The sequence below is a fragment of the Hippocampus guttulatus genome, chromosome 6 (assembly GCF_054856545.1).
Source record: "Hippocampus guttulatus isolate MCC_2025c chromosome 6, RoL_Hgut_1.0, whole genome shotgun sequence".
Taxonomy (NCBI): Eukaryota; Metazoa; Chordata; class Actinopteri; order Syngnathiformes; family Syngnathidae; genus Hippocampus; species Hippocampus guttulatus.
The window spans coordinates 13,541,563-13,561,968 of record NC_141266.1 but is presented as its reverse complement, the minus strand read 5'-3'; the positions used below and the strand labels follow the sequence as shown (position 1 = coordinate 13,561,968).

Sequence of the window (20,406 nt, the reverse complement as noted above, 5' to 3'; positions counted from 1 at the left end):
CTATTGCGTACGAAAGTGAAAGATGCCCATCGTCGTCATCTTAAAAGATGCAGAGGGAGTACCAACTGAGTAACCATGGGGAGCGGAACACAAAAGGGTGTGGCGTGGGAATGTCCCCCAGAGGTCAGGAGTGAGGCTGAAGAGTTCAGAGGTCGGAGACAGCTGGACAGCACACAAGAGGAGAGGAGGGTGAGAAAAGACGGTGAGGGGTTGGGATGGTCCACAAACGGACGAAGTGGACCCAATGGGACATTAACATTGAACTGATGGGAGACTCGACGGCCAGCGCCTATTAACAGAGAAGCTAAGCTGTGACACACTCATGCGTAATGGGCCGTGGTAATCGACAAATGACAAGAAGCTCATTGGGGATGCAAAAAGCAGCCTTCTAAAAGCAGTGTACGATTACAAGGTTGTTGGGATTATCTGCAATAACGCCTAACTCCCATTTACTATAATTTGTAATAGAGATGTAAAATTCATAAAACGCTCAGCTCCAAAGTGAAGGCTGTATTGGAGTTTTTTCTCCATTGGGTTGGCTTATTTTTTGAAATCGAAATGACATTCTCAAAATTAACGTGGACAAATGCCCAAACCACCTTGCAATCGTTCACAACAACATGGCATTTCTCATTGATCTCATCATATTGCAAAAGTACATATCACAAGTGTCTCTGTTCATCTTAGCAAATGGTTACGTACAAGTAGCCTACAATTAGCACAATGAACCCACATTTATCACATTTTCTCAATAAACTTTATGTAGTTGATCCTCTGTCTAATGCTTGTTTTCTCCAAAATATGCCAGCATGATCTCATTTTGTAAGTCATCATATGCACAATAGTTTGTTCACTTGTCAAAATTAATCAAGAAAATAATACTCTCAACACCTTATATGAGTTCTTTGTTACATTTGATACATTTATGACAATAATTGACAGTCAGGGGAACATTTCGGCATTTTGACTTGCAGTGCTTACAGAATGCCAACGGGCCGATACATTTTGGGGCCACTGACTATTAATATGAGAAAGCAGTTCAGTTTTGACACGTAGGTAAACAGTTTTGCGAGAGATAGGAGCTTTTGCTTGTGCGGTGTATTTGTTTGTTTGTTTGTTTGTTTGTTTATTGAACATAAAACATATATACAGTAATAATTTGACAGAAAATAAGGTAGATAAAAAAAGTAAAAAGAAAGAAATCAATCTTCATTCAACACAGTTATTATGTTCAAGGGAGTAGGAAGAAGTAAAAAACTTATCTAGTCCTACCCCGTTATGTGATTGTATCTAATAAATCATTTTTATATCAATCAGAAAAGTAAGAAGAAAGAAGTCTCCATTAAGGCTCATACTTTACCCTTAACCGTGATATTTTTACAACTTTTGGTTTGTATCGGGATTATATACTTCCACACCCTGACACTCTTGTGTCAATTTTCTCTTAAATTCATAATGGATATTTATATACCTTTCTCTATTTATCAACTTAGTTCTGATTTATCATTATATTTAATGTTTTGAATTTATCATTTTAACTCTGATTGATGTAGGTTGTTTGTACTATTTTTTTGAATTTGTTTTTTAACTCAGCAAGCGATTTACTCATTTTCAGGTCCGTTTCGAGATTATTCCACAGATTAACACCTTTGATAGATACACTTCTTTGCTTGATGTTTGTTCTTGTTTCGAGTTTTTTGAATAAGTTGGTACCTCTTAAATCATAGCTGCTTTCTCGAATTTCGAAAAACTTCTGAATGTTTTGGCAGAGCAGGTTATTGTGTGCTTTGTACATTAATTGGGCGATTTTAAAGTCAACCAGGTCATAAAATTTCATCGTATTTAATTTGATAAATAGTGGATTTGTGGGTTCCGTATATTTTGATCTATTAATAATTCGAATTGCTTTTTTTTGTAGGTTGAGAATAGGGAGTGTGTTTGTTTTGCAGGCATTTCCCCATATTTCCACACAGTAGGTCATATATGGTAATAATAATGAAGTGTACAATGTGTACAAAGATCTCTTATTTAGCACTTCCTTGGTTTTGTAGAGGATCCCTACGGTTTTGGCTATTTTTCTTTTTACGTTATCGATATGTGGCTTCCAACATAGTTTTGAGTCTATTACTAATCCGAGAAACTTGGTTTCATACGCTCTTTCTATCTCAATTGAGTTTACCATAATTTTAGCTTGGTGTTTGATTGGTCTTGTGCCAAAAACAATTAACTTCGATTTTTTCAGGTTAAGTGACAATTTATTTCTGTCGAACCAGTTTTTTAATTTGTTTAATTCGTTTTCTACGGTTGTCAGGAGCTGTTTCAGATTTATTCCAGAACAGTAGAAAGTTGTATCATCAGCAAATAGGACACATTTAAATTGTTTTGAGACCTTGCAGATATCATTTATATATAAGATGAATAGTTTTGGACCAAGCACTGACTATTTGTTGCGCAGAACTGCAAGACTGTTTGTCCAAATGATCTTTTAGTTTTAAGAATGTCACTTCTGCTTCAAGATATGAGTCAAGCCAATGGACAAGAAAAATAGATATCGATATATAGACAGATAGAAATAATTTTCTATTTGAGGGATGAGCAACTGGTTAATTGATTAAGATATTTTCTTTCACAAACCCAAGAAAATCATGAAAAAAATGTTTATAAATATTCACTCTATTTTCCACAAATAACGGCGGGGTGTGGGGGGGGGGGAAATCTGGAAAATACCCATATATTTTTTTTTAAAATAGAAACGCATTGTAAATATGAAAATGCGTGTGTGCTTAATTGTGAGTATGCAGGGATTGACTGTAGTTTTAAGTTGTAATGTCACCATTCACCACTAGTTGGCAGACATGGTTTGGTAGGACTTAGAACTGGTTTCATCGAGCCCTATACAACAACGTGAGTAAACCTGATATTTTTTTGTGGATTTGAAATGATATGCAAGACAAACATATGTGTAGTACCTCAATGATATTAAAATTATGAATATGTTGATTTTTATGAAAATAAAATGCATAAAATGAGTTGCTTTGCTGTTTAGCAGTTTTGTGCGGTCTTTGAATGGTCATTTTCAAGCAGGGGAACCCATTGCACTGGAAAGAAAATCACAGTATGTGGTTAGTTGTTTGTTTGCTTCAACCCCTTTGTTGTTGGGTTAGGATTGTGGATAAGGCAATTAAAAATGTACTGGTATTATGACAAATGAAATATATATAAAGAGCACATATTTTGCACTGATGAAAAATGGTGTCCCCCTCCAGCATTTAAATTGCTCCCCATCCCTGTTCTATGTTGTCATAAGTGTTTTTCTGTGCTCTTTGTCATTGTTCTGCTGATAGGGAAGTATGTCACGTCCATTTTAAACAAAGCCAGTGAGAAGTCAGAAAACAATTGCCAGAGGGGCATGATATTCTTAGTACTGTATAGCTATGTGGTATCCCCAAAGACACAGAAATCACACGGTTACATTACGTAATTCTTTGATAACTTCTCACTACTGTACTTTTTCTTACCTGTTGTTAAGGTTGATGTCTCTCTCAGTGCGGAAACAATTCTATCAAAGGTGTTTACAAGAATATTATGCATATAATCATAATGTGATAGGTGGTCATCATTATCTTAATCCAAACAACATGAAGAAACTGTGCAGCTGTAGATAAGAAGCTACTGGTCACTGCAGTTAAGTTATATGTTTTGCATTTCTTTTGTTGATCATTCATTTTAATTTTTCACAGTTGAATGATCAGTTGCGCGGTGAAGAATATTTGTGAACAATTCCCACGGTTAGAGCCGATCGTCGCAGACCTCAGCACTGTGGACAAGGTCAGCGGGGCCAGCAGGCCGTCTGCATCAGGTCCATGGTGGTCCTAAAAAAGGAGCATCTTGAGCTCAAGCAGTCGGGGTCAACATGCAAATGTTAACCCCCGAGTGAAAGCAGTGGATCAATGTTCTCATGTCACTCTCTCCACTCATGAATGTGTCAGCCGGCACACCGCAGTGTTTTCATATTTAATCACATTCACACTTAACAATGGGGGAGGCAGCCCTTGAGTTATCCTCTCACAGTCGTGCACTGATTTAGTGAGACAAGAGAACGATAGCGAAATGCAACTTGTGAATAAAACACAATAAACCGAGTGGTACCAGCTCACGTTTGCACGTTTAAAAATAAATAAATAAATATTAAAATAAAATCAAATAATTCCTTATCCAGCACAGTCCTGGCAGATAAAGTTCAGTTGCCGCCTCCCAGGCAGGCCCACCCACTGCTGCCCCTCTGTGGTCAACATGGCACCAGTTACTCCAGTTACACCAGTTATTCATATGCACGCTCCGGTGGTCCTTGTCCAGGGGCCCAGTTCTAGTAACAGTCAGCTGACGAATCGCTCCAAAACCAAAGGTCATAGGTGCAAGTGTAGCGCAGACCAAGCCAAATGTGGGATGATGTGGAATTATGTGCCATCTGTGCCACCAGATCCTGAGTGCTTTGCTCAGTGATGAAGAAAAGGTCCATGTAGTTCTCTCGGCAGTAACTTAAGGCTTCCATCCAAGTCATGTTTTCACAAATTAATATCAGGTTTCCTGTGACCTAAATTGACTCATGTTTTCTCGTCTTGTAACTTTGTATGGAACAGTTAATATACGAAGTTCTGCGCCACTCTTTTGTCTCCCTTCTCTCCCAAAAATTCGACCAAAGTGCATGTTTTACACTCACTGTATGATATTTCCAAGGATTCAGAATTGCTTGAATTTTTAATGAATGGTTGTAAAGTGCTTCAAATACACAATCAGTGATTTGACAAGGTACAAAAAGAAAATCTTTCCGGCTGAGTGAAATTCAAATAAAATGGAACTTGTGATTGATTATTAGACAGTTTCAACATGTGCCTAGGCCTGTATGTAAAAGATATGTATCATTAATTTTACTCCCCACTTTGCTACACTGCATCTTTAAGTTAGTTTTATCTCTGTATCACTTTGTGGCATTTCTCACAAAGAGACTAATGAATCAAATCAATCTAGTTTTCATGAAATGCCCACCTAAACAAATGCTGGCTGCACCAAAATATAACACAACAGCGATGCAATACGGATGTGTACAGTATATATAGATGCAGCTCTCCCCAAAAATGTGGATATCAATGGAAGCATAGTTTATTTCATGTCGTTTAATCCAGAAAAGTGAACCTAAGCTTCTATACATACACTTAGGGAGTTATAAGTCTTGAGGTCTTTTCATTTTAATGTTCAGAGCTGATAGCTGATTTAAAAAGAAAAACTGCTAAAATTACCAAAAGCTGGTTGTATAACCTCGATTTTACTGTGTTTGATTGGTCAGAAAACTCACCCGACATGAACCCTGTACAGAATTTATGGACTACTCTATTGCCAAAAGCAGTGTAAGATACACCAGACCAAATAAAGCACACAAGCTGAAAGGCCGCTATCGACACAATCTGGACATCCAGAACACCTCAACAATGTCGCCCGCCTCCATGCCACAACTTATTGATGCAATAATTCAAGCAGAGAGATCTTCAACAGTAGATATGGAGTGAATGTCCCCGTTGGCGGAGGTGTACAAACAAAGGTGCTGTGTGGCACCATAAATGTTTTGACTGACTAAACACTTAACACCAGTGAGCCTGGTTTCCATTTTCAAGGGTTTTCACTTGGCTTTGCCAACCCTTCGTGGGCCAAGGCACATGTTGACATTAATAGAAAAAAGTCGCAGGACCCCACCAAATAAAAATCATACAGTGCACCCGTGAATATTCATGGGGTAGCATTTTGAATTTGCCAAATTGCTGATATTTTGGGGAACCTATCTTTGTGTACTAGATTCAGGCCAAATCCACGTCTAAGATAAAATAATAATAATGCTGTGGTTCCATCTGGTGGCATCTTGGCACCAAAATACTATGCTGAACTAAAGGGAGGAGTTTCATTTCGTCTGGCCCTAGCTTTGTCGAATGTAAAAAAAAAAAAGGTGCTTTGCCAACATCTTGTGACATCAAGAGACATTTGAAATTTTCAATTTTCCATTACTCACTGAATTTCACTGTCACAATTTACTTACACTTATGATGCTACAGTGGTTGATAATCATTGTTTAGACAATAAGATTGTCATTTTAAATTGCAGGCTCGAAAAATAAATGAGTGTTGTTATGTAAACCACCAGCCCCTATGATACAGTTGTACTGTATCTGTTTTCAGTTGCAACAGTCTTTCACCTATTCAGGGACATATTTTCATGGAAGGCACAGTAGCAAGGTATTACTATAAAAGATTGTAATCAGTCATTTCAGTTTATTCATATGCACTTTCTGGAATCACTTTTTTTCAAAATCAATGTAATTAATATTATTGGGGGTTGTTTACGCGCATGCTGTCTTCTCTTTGATGTGAAATTTGACGTTTTGCATACAGTTGAGCTCAAATTACATTGTTTGCAAACGTTCAACGGTTAGCCACTTCCAAGTGAAAAAAAGTGACGGGTTTGCTTTTATGGAGCTGTTTGAATTGTTCACATTTTCTTGTTTCATTGCAAACTTTTTGTAGGTTTGTAAACATGTACACCAATACTTGTCCTGTATACAGTTCACGGCAGCTGTAGCTTGATGACAAATAGACATGAGTCAATTTATGGCCTTGACACGCAAAGGTGCGTTCACTGGCTGCCACATTTCAGATCATGCCACTGGCTATCATCTTGGAATATAGCGGACACACAGTCTTGATCACGGTAGCTTGATTGCTGCGGTTTTGAGAAGCGCAATGACGACTGGCTCCCATCAGACCACCGCCACGTACCTCGAAAGAGGCTGACGCATATATTTTGAGATGTGGACACATTCTGGACTTCCTTGTTCTCTTCTGCTGAGCCTTCACTAACCAGATCCAAAGATAAATCCCTGCTGTGTGTGCTTTTAGGCGTCCTTCCCTCAATGATTTAGTGATGACAACAAAAATGTAGCCACTTGGAGTATCACTGTTCTCTGCCAGATTTTTTTTAAAGCATGATTTGTGACATTGGTTGAACAATGACTGCAATTTCAGGATTATATAATTCTAAATTCGTACTTGCCGTGCCTAACAAAGCTCCTTTGGTTTTCACACTCACTTTCAAATCATTCTCCCTGTGAATCCATAGCCCCACATGAATGTTGACCCAATACCTGCGGGTTTCTCAACTTCCAGTTAAAGAAATTTAGATGTTGTTTTTTTATTCGGCCACGCCCAATGCCACCTTGATACATCGCCCATCTCCAGTCCTATCCACGATCTGACGATGTTATTTGGAACAGAGGCAATCAGATTGTTGCTATCTGTCAGGTTGTTGATTGTGGCAAGGTCCGTGGAAAATGCCAGTTTAAAGGAGCAGATTTCTGTAGAATGACAGCTAACTTGTTTGGTAACAAAAACAAAGAAACATATTGTTTGGCAGAGGAATCATAACTCTAAGTACTGTCCAATTCAAAATATGGTGCTAGTGTTTACACGTCCACATTTATATTATAATGCATTTGCAAATAGGATATACAGAAGAAAAGTTACAAACCTGATAATAGCAGTATTTAAAGGGTAGTACTCCTTTTTGTCGAGACGAATGCTTTCAAGGAGAAAAGCTGCAAACATTTTCAGTGATATGTGTGTGTTTTTTTTTTTTTGATGGTACAATCCCCCCCCCCCCACACACACACATAGGTGGATGCCCGAGGCCACCACCCTGTTGGTGCACGACGTTGGGTTTCACATTTCTTGACTAACTCAAACATTCAACTCCAAAATGTTCATTTCCTTCAGGACACCTTGGTAACTATTTATCCCACTTTCCAAATCTCCAAATGTTCTCAATAAACCCCCCAAATGAAGGATTATTTTGCATCATTACCTCGTCCTTTTCTATTTATCGACCGTTGAAAACCATCTTTAATTTTCTGTTCAACAATTGAACACCAACATTGGTCATACTTTTAGTCCGAGTTCCCTCGCCTTCCACCCACCCATCCTGTGCGGCGCTGTCACGTGACCACGCTACTGGGTGGTCCCAGGAGACATTTTGGCTCGCGTGGAGCTGGCTCAGAGCCAACATGGCCAGTAAACAACAACAGCGTCGAGTTGAAGGCAACTGGCTTTGAGCAGCGGCCTTGCTGTCTGCTGTTGCTTCTCGGGAAGCACGATTCAGACACATCGGCGTGCTTTCCAACAATGCGTCGATTGTGTGTTTGGTGAGTACCCCGCCGCCTCATGACTTGCAAGCGAATACATTCGTTGCCATTATCTCGCTCGCTCGACTACCGCCATGTAATTAGCGGTAGGCTAATGGTAGCCACGCTAGTTAAGTTAGCCTGAATCGTTGCGAAGCTTCGCTAAGTAGATTACACTGCGACGCACACGCGGATTTGAAGTGGTTCTTAATGACCATCAACCTGCGTCGTGGGAATGTTTGTGTTCAACGAGTAGCTTGTGAGTAATTTGAGCCACGTAAAATCCGAGCCAGGTATGCATCTAATGTTAGCGGGCTAATGTTGTGCTAGCCACTCGATGTACTGTACGTACTGCTCGTTCGTTTGGCTCAATGATAGACGGACGAATCGGCATTACGGGAACTAAGAGTTGTTAATTTGGTTGTAGTTTAGGCTCACGGTTAGCATTTAAAATGGCGTACGACGGGTAATATTGATGTATTTGTTGGTGCAAATGGTGAGCAGCATTTAACCAGCAAACGTTAACAATCTAAAAGTGTAACATCGCTTCCTGCCAGACACTAACAGCATACGGTTACCCGTATAAAACCACTCACGAATGTTTTTACGTCGATTTAATATGTATATTATTCTGAACAACGACCACATTTAAGATCGTTACACGATATACGCCAATGTTCTACACAAATTTTGTGCACTGGGGTAGAAGTGTATTGGATCTAAATCTAGAGCTGTTCCTAATCTGTTTGACTCTCGTGCAACGGAGGTAACTAATTTATTACTCACAGCTCTTTATATAGAATAGAATATTTTCTTTCTTTGTTCCATAAAGGGGAAATCCAAGATAACGCCGGGCAGCAATAGCTTTCTGAATGCAGACCGTATGATACAGCTCTTGTATTGGATGTCACTTTGTTATGCAAGTGATCGTAATTATGTTCAAGTAATAATTACTGCTCATATCTGATTGTCACCCTCAGATTGATAATCCATCTGGTGGGACCTCATCCTGTGTATTCGAGCAATGTCTTCCCAGCAGCCTAACAGCTCAGCACCCAACAGCCCTACCAATGTAATTGGTTCTCCGTTCTCTGTCCACTCTCCAATGGTGTCACCCTCTCTAGGATTTGGACCCATCAGCCACAGCCAGGTAAATGGACATTAAAAGAAAAACAGGGTTATGCTCTGGCACTCAACATGTGCTTTTCATGTTTGCATTTCATCATCAGTCAAGATCTATTTGTGTATTTAAAGATTCCTGTATGTATAATTTTCCCTGCTGTATTGTGCTCCCATTATGCCACAATATTTGTAAAGTAATCATTATTTTATGGGTTCTTGCAGTATACTTCTTGTAATGCCTCTGCTTGTGGGATAGGAGAGCCACAGTCTCCGATGCACTGTTCGATGTGTATTGAATGTAGGGAGAACAGTAAAACGCATCAATACAATGAGCACACAGAAGCTCCTGTCGGCCACAGCTCGCACCCAAACACTCACATGCAGACTCGCTGATGTGACATTCCACTTTGGCCCTTTCTCTTAAAGGCACCTCCGTGTATTCAACACAGACACTACAATACGTAGAGTAGATTTAAAACATTTTATGCTTGCTTTTGTGTGTGTTCTGATATAATTGTGTTTAAAAAAATATGTTTAAATAAGCATAGGTGTACTGTGGATCTCTGCTATTAATAGGCACCCGGCCAGCCCACAAATACATGAATAATTGCTGCCCATTATAATTGCACAGAATTATTTTTTCCCTTCACATGTTAATTCTCTCTGTGATTCATATCGGTCCAGCGCTCAGCTTCAGGTGCCATGTCAGGGATGCATTCAATCAGCAGCTCAGAAGACATCAAACCTCCGTTCGGTCTGAGGCCCATGTCTGCGCACAGTCCAGGAATCATGTTGTCTCAGAAGCGCCTGTGCGTCATTTGTGGAGATCGTTCATCTGGTGAGTGAAATTTGAAAGACTACCCGCCTGTTCTGCTTTTACTTTAAATATTTGTTTGGGCTTATCTCCTGATTTCTCATCACGCCTGTGCTTTTTGTGCACTAGGCAAGCACTACGGCGTCTACAGCTGCGAGGGCTGCAAAGGTTTTTTCAAGAGGACGGTCCGCAAAGACTTGAGCTACACGTGCAGGGACAACAAGGAGTGCCTGGTGGACAAACGCCAGCGCAACCGCTGCCAGTACTGCCGCTACCAGAAGTGCCTGGCCATGGGCATGAAGAGGGAAGGTATGCAGGTTTTGTATTGCAAAGCATGTCTCGCAAAGTAACAAAAACACGTAAAGTAACATCAACAACAAAACAAAACAAAACCATTAAAAAAGGCAACTAGCCAAGCAATAGAACAGGTGAAAAGCACCAGGTTGCAAAATGTCTTACGTTAGTTCATCGCTCTGTAGAATTGAACGGCGTTCTTATAGTTGTAGCACTTAAAACGGTCTAGAAATGTGGTAGAGGATGCAGCGGGTTGGGCTTATATATCTAACCCCTGTCTTCCTTTCATTTTCCCAATTCTTCCCTTTCTCCATCTTTCAATAGTGGTAAGGTGGATAAAAGAAGATGGAAAAGATGAGGGTTGGATGAGTATGGCATTGACATTTTAAAGCTACTCTTTGTACTGTAATGTGTCTTAGATTTGGTGTGGTCTTATTAAACACGTAGTGCGTAAATGACAGAGACACCAAGGATGATGTTTTGGATAGCTAAACATTTACTCATTAGATCAGAGTTCAGAGTATGTGCATGTACAACTGATTAATCTATCTTCATCACAGCTTTGCGACTCTATCAAAATTACAGGAACAGTTCAAATCCAACAGTAAAGAAAATATTTCCCAAATTTTGTTGCTTGCGTTCGAGTTACTATTCACACTTAGAACGTCAGAACGGAACAGATCCAACAAATGAATGTGATTTGTCACAGTTTTGTTCTCAAGTTGATCAGATAATAACTTGTGACATAATTTCTATCAATTGCAAAATAACAATATGAAGTAGTGTTGGGTGATATGGACAAAAAAATTCCACCACAGGGTAGGCCTTTTAATATCACAATAACATTGTCATTATATTTTCAGTCATAAAGTGTGTGTATATATAGATATATATCTATCTATATACGTATATATATATATATATATATATATATATATATGCATCCAGTAGTGCTGCTATATATATAATGATCAAATGAGTGCAAGGGAGGAGTTGTTTGTGCATGCAAGCGAGCGTGTGCGCCTTCAGCTCTCCTTAGTGTCACTAATTACACTGCTACCAAAAAATTAGAAAAATGAAAGTGATCATTGTGTGATATAAAATTAAGCTATTATGTTGCATTTGGGAAGATATTGGCAGATTTGGAGTATTTAGTAGTTGTTGATGTTTAGAAAATGGATAAAACCGTTTTTTTCACCCGATACTGGGTCAGCTGAAAGTACGCCACCATCCCTGATTTCCAAACAAATGATCGGATTGGGATATCTCTATTAACTTTTAACAGAAATTTGTATTTCTGCTGGTGACCCAGTGGAAGACTGGTTAGCACGTCTGGCTCACAGTGCAGACATGCAAGGTTGAATTCTGGCTCCGTCCTTCCTGTGTGGAGTTTCTATGTTCTCCCCGTGCCTGTGTGTGTGTTTTTTTCCCGGATACTCCGAAAAACATGCATGGCAGGTTGATCTGGCACTCTAAATTGTCCTTAGGTGTGATTGTGAGCATGATGTAGTTGTCCGTCGATGTGTGCCCTGCGATTGGCTGGCAACCAGTTCAGGGTGTCCCCCGCCTACTACCCTAAGACAACTGGGATAGGCTCCAGCACGCCCGCGACCCTCGTTAGGATAAACGTATTAAAAAATGGATGGATGTATTTGTGTTTGAAATTGCCCCACCACAAATGATCCTCGACAAAAAAAATGTTGTTTGCTCCTATTCACGATGTTAATGTAAGAATTGAAAATTGTTGACTTTATAAAAAAGGAAAATAGTTGTTAATCATCTCGTCAGATTTTTATTGTTGAATAAAATCCTTACTTCTGGCCCCTGCGTTGAACCTGCAAATAATTGCTTCTCAAACTTAGAATGTTGCTCCTCAAATTAAGTCATTGATTAGCAAAACAGTTCCTAGAAAATAGTTATTCAAAGGCCTGCTATACCAATTCAAAAAAAAGGAAATATGAGTAGCTGGCAATGTCAATCCAAATTGTTATCGTGGTAAAAAAAATCTTTTGCCATTTAGTTTCTTCTTGTTTTTTATGCGCAGATTTTTGAAGTGGCGGATTCTGTCTAGCTCAGGAATTATTTTAGTATATCTTAAGTACTTAAATGTATGAGAACCTTCTGTTCCTGCACACATGAATTCATAAGATGGCAGTCAACATGATAAACCCTCTCACTGTTGCACCTCTCCCATATGGCTTTCTCCGACCTGCATTTAAACACGAATAGTAACCATCTTCTCAAAATTACTTTTTCTAACCTTGTGTGATGCAGCGGTTCAGGAAGAGCGCCAGAGGAACCGCGAGCGGGAAGGCGAGCTGGAATTCAGCATGGGCATTAACGAGGAGATGCCGGTGGAGAAGATCTTGGAGGCGGAGACTGCGGTGGAGTTGAAGACTGAGCTCCACTCCGACGGAGGCTCCACTGGCAACTCTGTGAGTGCACGCGAGCGCTTCTTGTCACACAACACATGGAAAACACGTTTTGGTTGCCTAAAAAGAACCATATCAATTAGGAACAAAGCGAACAAACAACAGCATTTTATATTGAAACAGCATTTGATGACGTGGGTTGTTCACAAACCAAACAACAACGGTGGCCACGCTCCCAAGATGCTTTTGTTTCTTGACTACAAGTAGTTTCATACGCCTTTCACATTCGGCTCGTGCGCTGCAATTTTGGAGCTGAAACCAAAAATGCCCACCGCTTGATTGATATTTCTTTTGCTGTACAAGCAACCACTTGGAGCACTCCATTAATTTTGTGCTTGACTAGGAGCAACCCTTTGTCTGTCCAGAGACAAGTCTCGTGTTTCGTCATTCAGTGGCGGTCTGGTATGAACAGAGTGTACATTTAGCTCTGACGTGGCTCATTGCCAGCTTGACACCAAACTGGTGTGCAGTGGTGCACAAGTTAAATGGCGCATAAACACCAGTTCCTAACTCATTCTGTTGTTAGCGAATAGTAACCCCACAATCCCTTCTGTGATCTTAGTCCAATGTTATCAAGATTGATTGGATTTGGAATAATTTGTTCTGTCATTAACCTTTATTTACATTGCAGGTGATATTTAAAGTAACATTTCAACATTTTCCTCCAAGTGTTGAGGTTCTTTGACTGATGAACAGCCAACAGTGCATCCGGAAAGTGTTCACAGGCGCTTCACTTGTTCCACGTTATGTTATGTTACAGCCTCATTCCAAAATGGAATACATTAATTTTTTCGTCACAATTCTACACACAACAGCCCATAATGACAAGGTGAAAACATTTTGAGAGGGGAATTTTATCTACCAGAAAAAAAGTAGTACTTGTCTCGATTGAGGCTCCTTTCAAGGCAATAGCAATGGAACAAAAATTGAAATTAGAAACGATTCCCTTAAAAAAACAAAAACAAATGAACCTCAATAACAGGGCTTAAAGATGGTTTAATAGCAGCAACGCTGTTGCTCCTTCTTCAAGAAGTTGAATAATCGAGGTTCAAGTGTAACACACATGAGTGTTGTTTCCCTGCCAGCGATCAGGTTTTGACGACGCTGTGGTTCATGTGTGAAACTTCCAAAGTGCCCATAGTGACGCAGCAGTTTGTGTTTCAGCCCCATGATGCGGTCACCAACATCTGCCACACCGCAGACAAGCAGCTCTTCGCCCTGGTGGAATGGGCCAAGAGAATCCCTCACTTCTGTGAGCTGCCCCTTGATGACCAGGTCATCCTCCTGCGTGCAGGTGCCTCGTCTCGTACACACATGCCAAGTGGAGCCTTCGCTATTCGTGCGGCTTGGGGCGCAACCCTGTTGCGAATTCGAATTGCATTTTCAATGAGCCTTGCCTGCCTGTCCAATCTTGCTTCTCTTCTGCTGACATGGTCTCTTAGAAGGAACAGGGGCTTAGAGAACGCGCTAAAATACGTGGATGTTTTTCGACAAATATTTGTTCAGTTCTACAGAAAAATTCCAGCGTAGACTGGCGAGTGGCGAAAATAAAGGGGTTCACTGTACTCTTAATGCACGTGGCAGTGGTCTTGATGTAACCCTAATGCTGGTGTTGCCAGGTTGGAATGAGCTCCTCATAGCCTCCTTCTCCCACCGCTCCATTGCCCTGAAGGACGGCATTCTACTCACCTCGGAGCTGCAGCGCGACAGTGCTCACAGTGCAGGAGTCGGCGCGATCTTTGACAGGTTCATTCAGTGGCCGGTTCCTCTCATGACAATTAGCTCAAAGGTCTTCCGAGTAATCACGCTTGTTTTAAATCAGGGAGAGTGTGCAGAGTGCAGAGGTCGGTGCCATATTTGACAGGTAACGCCACACTTTTGTGATATTTATTTGGAATCAACTCCCATCATTATTTTTGGCGTGTGGGGGGAAACTTGACTGCATTACACTTTTCGAATGTTGTCCTTCAGGGTTCTCACCGAGCTTGTCAACAAGATGCGAGATATGCAAATGGACAAGACAGAGTTGGGTTGCCTTCGCGCCATCGTCCTCTTCAACCCAGGTGAGCCCGCCGGTGACATCCTGGTAATGCGTTAACAATTCTGCAGATCGACCATTTGGCGACACCACTTGGACTAACCTCTAACTGCCTCAAACTACTTGTTGCTATTATCTTATTCGAGTACATAAGAAGTGCTGTTAATCCACCTAGCATCCTAGATTTCACTCACAATTTGAGCTTTTAAGTAAATAATAAATAAGTAAATAAAGGTTATAATTGAGTTATACTTGTGGAAGCTGAGCCCTGATTGTGGCAGAACAAGCAGGTGTCCGAAAAGGTAAATGACATTTAATAGAATTTAACGACAACACCTTACAATTTGAATGTGGTGCATGAACACAAGTACATTATAGTACATTTATATCAAATTTGCATTGTTCCTGAATCTCACACGTCAGGGCGGCTCGGAACGCCAAAGACCCAACAAGTACAAAGTCAAATTTCCATTCGTCCTGTTTAAAGGAAGAAGCGTCTCCTCGAATTGAAGATTATTCCATTTCACTGCAGATGCTAAAGGCCTATCCAACACGGGGGAGGTGGAGCTGCTCCGAGAGAAAGTCTATGCATCGCTGGAGGCCTACTGCAAACACAAGTATCCCGAGCAGCAGGGCAGGTGCGTTTTTTTTTCCTTCTTCTTTAGAGTCGTTACAAGACGAAGCGGCAGAAAGTGCTTGACTGGCGCGTGTTGTGTCAGGTTTGCCAAGCTGCTCCTTCGCCTGCCCGCACTGCGCTCCATCGGCCTAAAGTGCTTGGAGCACCTGTTCTTCTTCAAGCTGATCGGCGACACGCCCATTGACACTTTCCTCATGGAGATGCTTGAAGCTCCTCATCAGCTGGCCTAGAGGGAGCGTGCAGACTGGAGTGGCACTTTAACTTGGAAACGTTTGTCCGCTTGTCTCACTGCTATCTGGGTTCCACTTCCTTTTCCTTTTGTTTATTTTAGTGCTGCACACATTTTGCTCTTTTTAGACCAAACAGGCTGGCTGGTGCTATGTGTTGAAAGTATTTTTTTTCCCCTTCACAGGCTATATCCCATTTTATATGAGCTTTGTACGCACTGCTTAAGTGGATCTATTTTTAAACGAGAGCACCGCGTCAGAAGACCTAGTCTTTTTAATCCTTTCTAGTCAACATGGATCTATCTATTCCACAAGATGAAATCTTAGCAAAGACACAAAATGTCTGCCCTCCATTTAGGCTTAAGACTTTGCCCTTTTCTGAGGCCAATCACTTGACTTTCTAAAAGCTGCCAGCTGACTGTTGGAGCCTTTTCATATTTGGTGCTATTTACAAAAATGCGACTTGATTGGTTTGAGAACCCCCCACACCTAAGAGGATATGCAAACTTTTTTTTTTTTGGTTTTGTTATTTTAAATAAATTGTAGCAATATAAAATGTTCACGTGCTTTCTGCCTTTCACTCATTCAGGGGTTTTACCAAGTAAATCACGTCTGGTGGAAAGGGAATATTCCATTTTGTAATTTATACAATTCTGAGGTACTGTGCAAAAGTAAATGTTCAGGGAAAATGTATTTTAATTTGAATCATGATCAGGAGATGCAAATGATATCTTTTAACCCGTTGCCCTTGTTTTTATTTTCTCTTCAGATAGCAGAACATGTGTTGGGTTGCACTGGATTTGCTGAGTTTCAGCTTTTTTTTTTTTAAATCCTTTTACGCTCCATTGTATTTCCTTCCATCCTTTCCCTGCCAGGTAGCTGTCCTGTCCAGTGTACTGTCTCTGCAGTGTATTCAAAGCAAAATCACATTAGGTCCAGAGCACCAAGTCATTGATCAAGTTGACGCGCCCATGTGCTCCTCGGCGCGTGGGTTGTGGATTGAAAATAAACATGACTTCGATTTGTGACTTCTTGTTGCCCGTGTTTGTATCCTTTCCTAAAATCAAGACACGGGACAGACGGAGAATTTTCACAAGCATTTTAATTGAAATAGTGACATTGTTCCTGGCCGCATGTTAAGCCATGCTTGTGTGAATGTTGCAGAGTTTAGTGCAATGATTTCAAAGCGGTCAAGTGTTTGGAGCAGAAAGCCAGCGTTCATTTCAAACTTGCAAAACGGACTCATTTCAAAGCTTTAAATTACATTTATAATACTGCTTTTACTCTATTATACACTATTCTACAATTGGAACAAAACGACATTTTACATCACTGGATGACCTGACTACCTACACCTGTCAGCTTCATTTAAAAAAAAAAAAAAAAAAGTTGCCCTAAGTAGTACATTGGATGCTACCCTTGTAATCTAAGGTGCTGAACAGAGTTCTAATGCTGGTGTTTTCTTCATTCAGATCAATTCTCAATGGCTATGCTCCCATTTCAGGGTTCCCACTCTTCCATTTGCTTTTTATTTATGGAACTTTTGAGGGCTAATTTAGCCATTTTTAAGGACTTTTTCTCCATCCAGCAGGGGATTCACGGTGGATTTAATGCCCACTCAGCAATATGCGGGCTGAACAGAAAGCCACATATCACCGACCCGGTGTTCCAATCGGTCCCCAATCAGCTAACCCTTTATTTGACATACAAATTGGCCCGAAGTGATCACAGGACAATTAAGAACATAACTTTTTAAAATGGATTTTTATGAACTTTATGGACCTGTGGGAACCCTGTAAATGGCAAATTTGAACGTGTAAATGGAAGAAACAAAATGTAGAGATAAGCTAAACTGTCCTACTTTTAATTAAAAAATACCATGTCCACATCACTTTAACATAGATGTTTAAAAATATAAGTAAAATGGTGATTTTTCACATTCAATGTAAAGAGGGGAGTGCTTGCCACAGAATCACCAGTGCTGCCAGTTGAAGGAGATGTCTTTGTTTTTCATACTTTTCGCTTACAGTTCACGTGAACTGACATGTAAGGCGCTGGGGAAAGACTTGTCATAATAAATAGATAATAGCTTCATTCAGAATCGATCCGAACACTGTTTAGAAATCATCGCAGCTCGTGCTCGGTCCTCGTGTATTTGGATGTCCCTGAAAATCTCTCTTCAATAAATAAGCGTCTCAAAAAGGCACTGAAATGTGCAGCTGCGACAACAGATGCAAATGCTGTCCGCCACATGCTGCCGAGCAACTTACCTATTTTACTCCTCAACCTGGTTGACTTAATTGGGTTCTAATGTGCTGCTGCTCATCTTTTTTTGTGAAGTGTTTCACATTCTATTGACCGCCAGCCGATCGTTCACCTTCTGGAGCGCAAGGTAATACACAAGAGATGCTAGCAGCACAGTAGTAATTGTACACACGCAGGTGACATCTTTGGACTTGTTTCTCTCACATTGACCACTGGAGAATAATAAAATGCTTCCGGTGTTCAAGAGCTGCAGGAATGCAGGCGCGATCTGCCAGAAGCCAAGCTCAGTGGTCTCAACCCGGCGCTCATCTTCTTCTCAAGGAAGCGCAAACAAGTTGGGACGGGAACGAGGCAAGGATGCCTCAATGTGTATCCTCTAGTCCTGTTCACACCTGCATGTCAGGACCACCGGACAAACCCAGGACGTTGGCCTCCTCGGATGTCAAACCACTTTTCAGCGTCCTCCTCACTTCACAAAGCAGAACGCAAAGTGGACATTATCAGATAATGGCGCATCAACTTGCAATTTCAACAGTTATTGACATTCTTTTCAATGCATGACTTTATTATCACATATTTTTTGTTTGAAATATATAATAGGGTATAAACAGAGCATACTATAGGATTGTTTTATTCATATTTATGTTTTATGTTTTTTTTCCTTTACTGAAGATTCTGTGTCAGTACAGTATGGTTCATGTACCACTGTGTGGTTCGGTCTCCCTTTAATGGTTGAAAAAAGAATGACTACCTAAATCAAATTCAGTTGTATCCAACGTTAATAACTGCTTATTTCTATACTTGTACGTCAATACAATTGTTTCGTAACATTTGTGTGCATTTAATTGAATCAGTAAGTACATTTTCCTCTATTTTTAGGCACAGTGTTAATGCTCTCACTGTATCATCCCAGTCAGCAAAGGCATGTCTTACTATAAATGGTCGACCATGTCTAGTAAGCCGTTTTTAGACGAAAAAATAAACGACCATGTAGAGTAAGGCGTTTTTAGCCGAAAAAAAAAAAACGACCAGTAAGACGTTTTTAGTCGGAAAAAACCGACCACGAATAGTAAGGTGTTTTTAGCCGAAAAAAAGACCATGTATAGTAAGGCGTTTTTAGCCGAAAAAAACCCGACCATGTATAGTAAGGCGTTTTAGCCGGAAAAAAAAACGACCCCAGGCGTTTTTAGCCGAAAAAACCCCAACCATGTATAGTAAGGCGTTTTAGCCGGAAAAAAAAACGTCCATGTATAGTAAGGAGTTATTAGCCGAAAAAAACCCGACAATGTATAGTAAGGTGTTTTTAGCCGAAAAAAACAACCATGTATAGGAAGGCGTTTTTAGACAAAAAACGACAATGTATAGTAAGGCGTTTGTAGATGAAAAAAAACGACCATGTATAGTTAGCCGAAAAAAAAGATGACCACGTTTAGTAAGGTGTTTTTAGCCGAAAAAAACGACCATGTATAGTAAGGCGTTTTTAGCCGAAAAAAAACGACCATGTATGGTAAGGCGTTTTTAGACGAAAAAAACGACCATGTATAGAAGGCGTTTTTAGACGAAAAAACGACCATGCATAGTAAGGCGTTTTTAGACGAAAAAAAACGACCATGTATAGTAAGGCGTTTTTAGCCGAAACCCCCCCCGACCATGTATAGTAAGGCGTTTTTAGACTAATAAAACAACCATGTATAGTAAGGCGTTTTTAGACGAAAAAAACGACCATGTATAGTAAGGTGTTTTTAGCCGAAAAAAAACGACCATGTATAGTAAGGCGTTTTTAGACAAAAAAACGACCATGTATAGAAGGCGTTTTTAGACGAAAAAACGACCATGTATAGTAAGGCGTTTTTAGCCGAAAAAAAAAGACGACCACGTTTAGTAAGGTGTTTTTAGCCGAAAAAAACGACCATGTATAGTAAGGGGTTTTTAGCCGAAAAAAAAACGACCATGTATAGTAAGGCGTTTTTAGCCGAAAAAACCCCCCGACCATGTATAGTAAGGCGTTTTTAGACGAAAAAACGACCATGTATAGTAAGGCGTTTTTAGATGAAAAAAACGACCATGTATAGGGAGGCGTTTTTTTTGTTTTTTTTCGGCTAAAAACGCCTTACTATACATGGTCCGTGTTTTTCGGCTAAAAACGCCTTACTATACATGATCGTTTTTTTTTCGGCTAAAAACGCCTTACTATACGTGGTCGTTTTTTTCGTCTAAAAATGCCTTACTATAAATGGTCGTTTTATTCATCTAAAAACGCCTTACTATACGTTGTTGTTTTTTTCGTCTAAAAACGCCTTACTATACATGGTCATTTTTTTGGGGTCGTTTTTTTCGTCTAAAAACGCCTTACTATACA

General features: G+C 40.2%; 2 protein-coding genes and 1 pseudogene across 6 annotated transcripts in view; 1 reads left to right on the top strand and 2 right to left on the bottom strand.

Moving 5' to 3' along the window:
* Positions 1–4,211: 4,211 nt before the first annotated feature.
* On the bottom strand, positions 4,212–7,436 carry LOC147203588 (uncharacterized; annotated as a pseudogene).
* A 634-nt stretch (positions 7,437–8,070) lies between these two features.
* LOC147203587 (retinoic acid receptor RXR-beta-A-like) lies at positions 8,071–16,810 on the top strand. 3 transcript variants are annotated; one of them, XM_086114700.1, is made up of 12 exons: positions 8,071–8,239; positions 9,199–9,368; positions 10,025–10,178; positions 10,284–10,463; positions 10,773–10,817; positions 12,723–12,883; positions 14,045–14,174; positions 14,500–14,626; positions 14,703–14,744; positions 14,852–14,943; positions 15,451–15,556; positions 15,638–16,810. In XM_086114700.1, the coding sequence occupies exons 2-12, from the start codon at positions 9,243–9,245 to the stop codon at positions 15,783–15,785; spliced, it is 1,311 nt and encodes a 436-aa protein (XP_085970826.1). In that variant the 5' UTR covers positions 8,071–8,239; positions 9,199–9,242; the 3' UTR covers positions 15,786–16,810. The 3 variants fall into 3 exon arrangements, with proteins under 3 accessions (XP_085970826.1, XP_085970828.1, XP_085970827.1); XM_086114701.1 differs by lacking the exon at positions 8,071–8,239 and adding an exon at positions 8,422–8,511; XM_086114702.1 differs by lacking the exon at positions 10,773–10,817.
* A 56-nt stretch (positions 16,811–16,866) lies between these two features.
* Positions 16,867–20,406, bottom strand: part of fhod3b (formin homology 2 domain containing 3b) — a 97,860-nt gene continuing 94,320 nt past the window's right edge. For all 3 annotated transcript variants that reach the window (XM_086114696.1, XM_086114697.1, XM_086114699.1), the window contains one exon: positions 16,867–18,516. In XM_086114696.1, coding sequence (XP_085970822.1) covers positions 18,434–18,516 — 83 coding nt within the window. In that variant the 3' untranslated portion in view covers positions 16,867–18,433. The remainder of the gene's footprint in view (positions 18,517–20,406) is intronic.

What these genes read in the sequence shown, in the direction of transcription:
- LOC147203587 (XM_086114700.1), top strand. Translation starts at nt 9,243, where the DNA reads ATGTCTTCCCAGCAGCCTAACAGCTCAGCACCCAACAGCCCTACCAAT. An exon ending in GTCGGCGCGATCTTTGACAG is followed by an intron (nt 14,627 to 14,702) that starts GTTCATTCAGTG and finishes GTTTTAAATCAG; the next exon opens with GGAGAGTGTGCAGAGTGCAG. An exon ending in CATCGTCCTCTTCAACCCAG is followed by an intron (nt 14,944 to 15,450) that starts GTGAGCCCGCCG and finishes ATTTCACTGCAG; the next exon opens with ATGCTAAAGGCCTATCCAAC.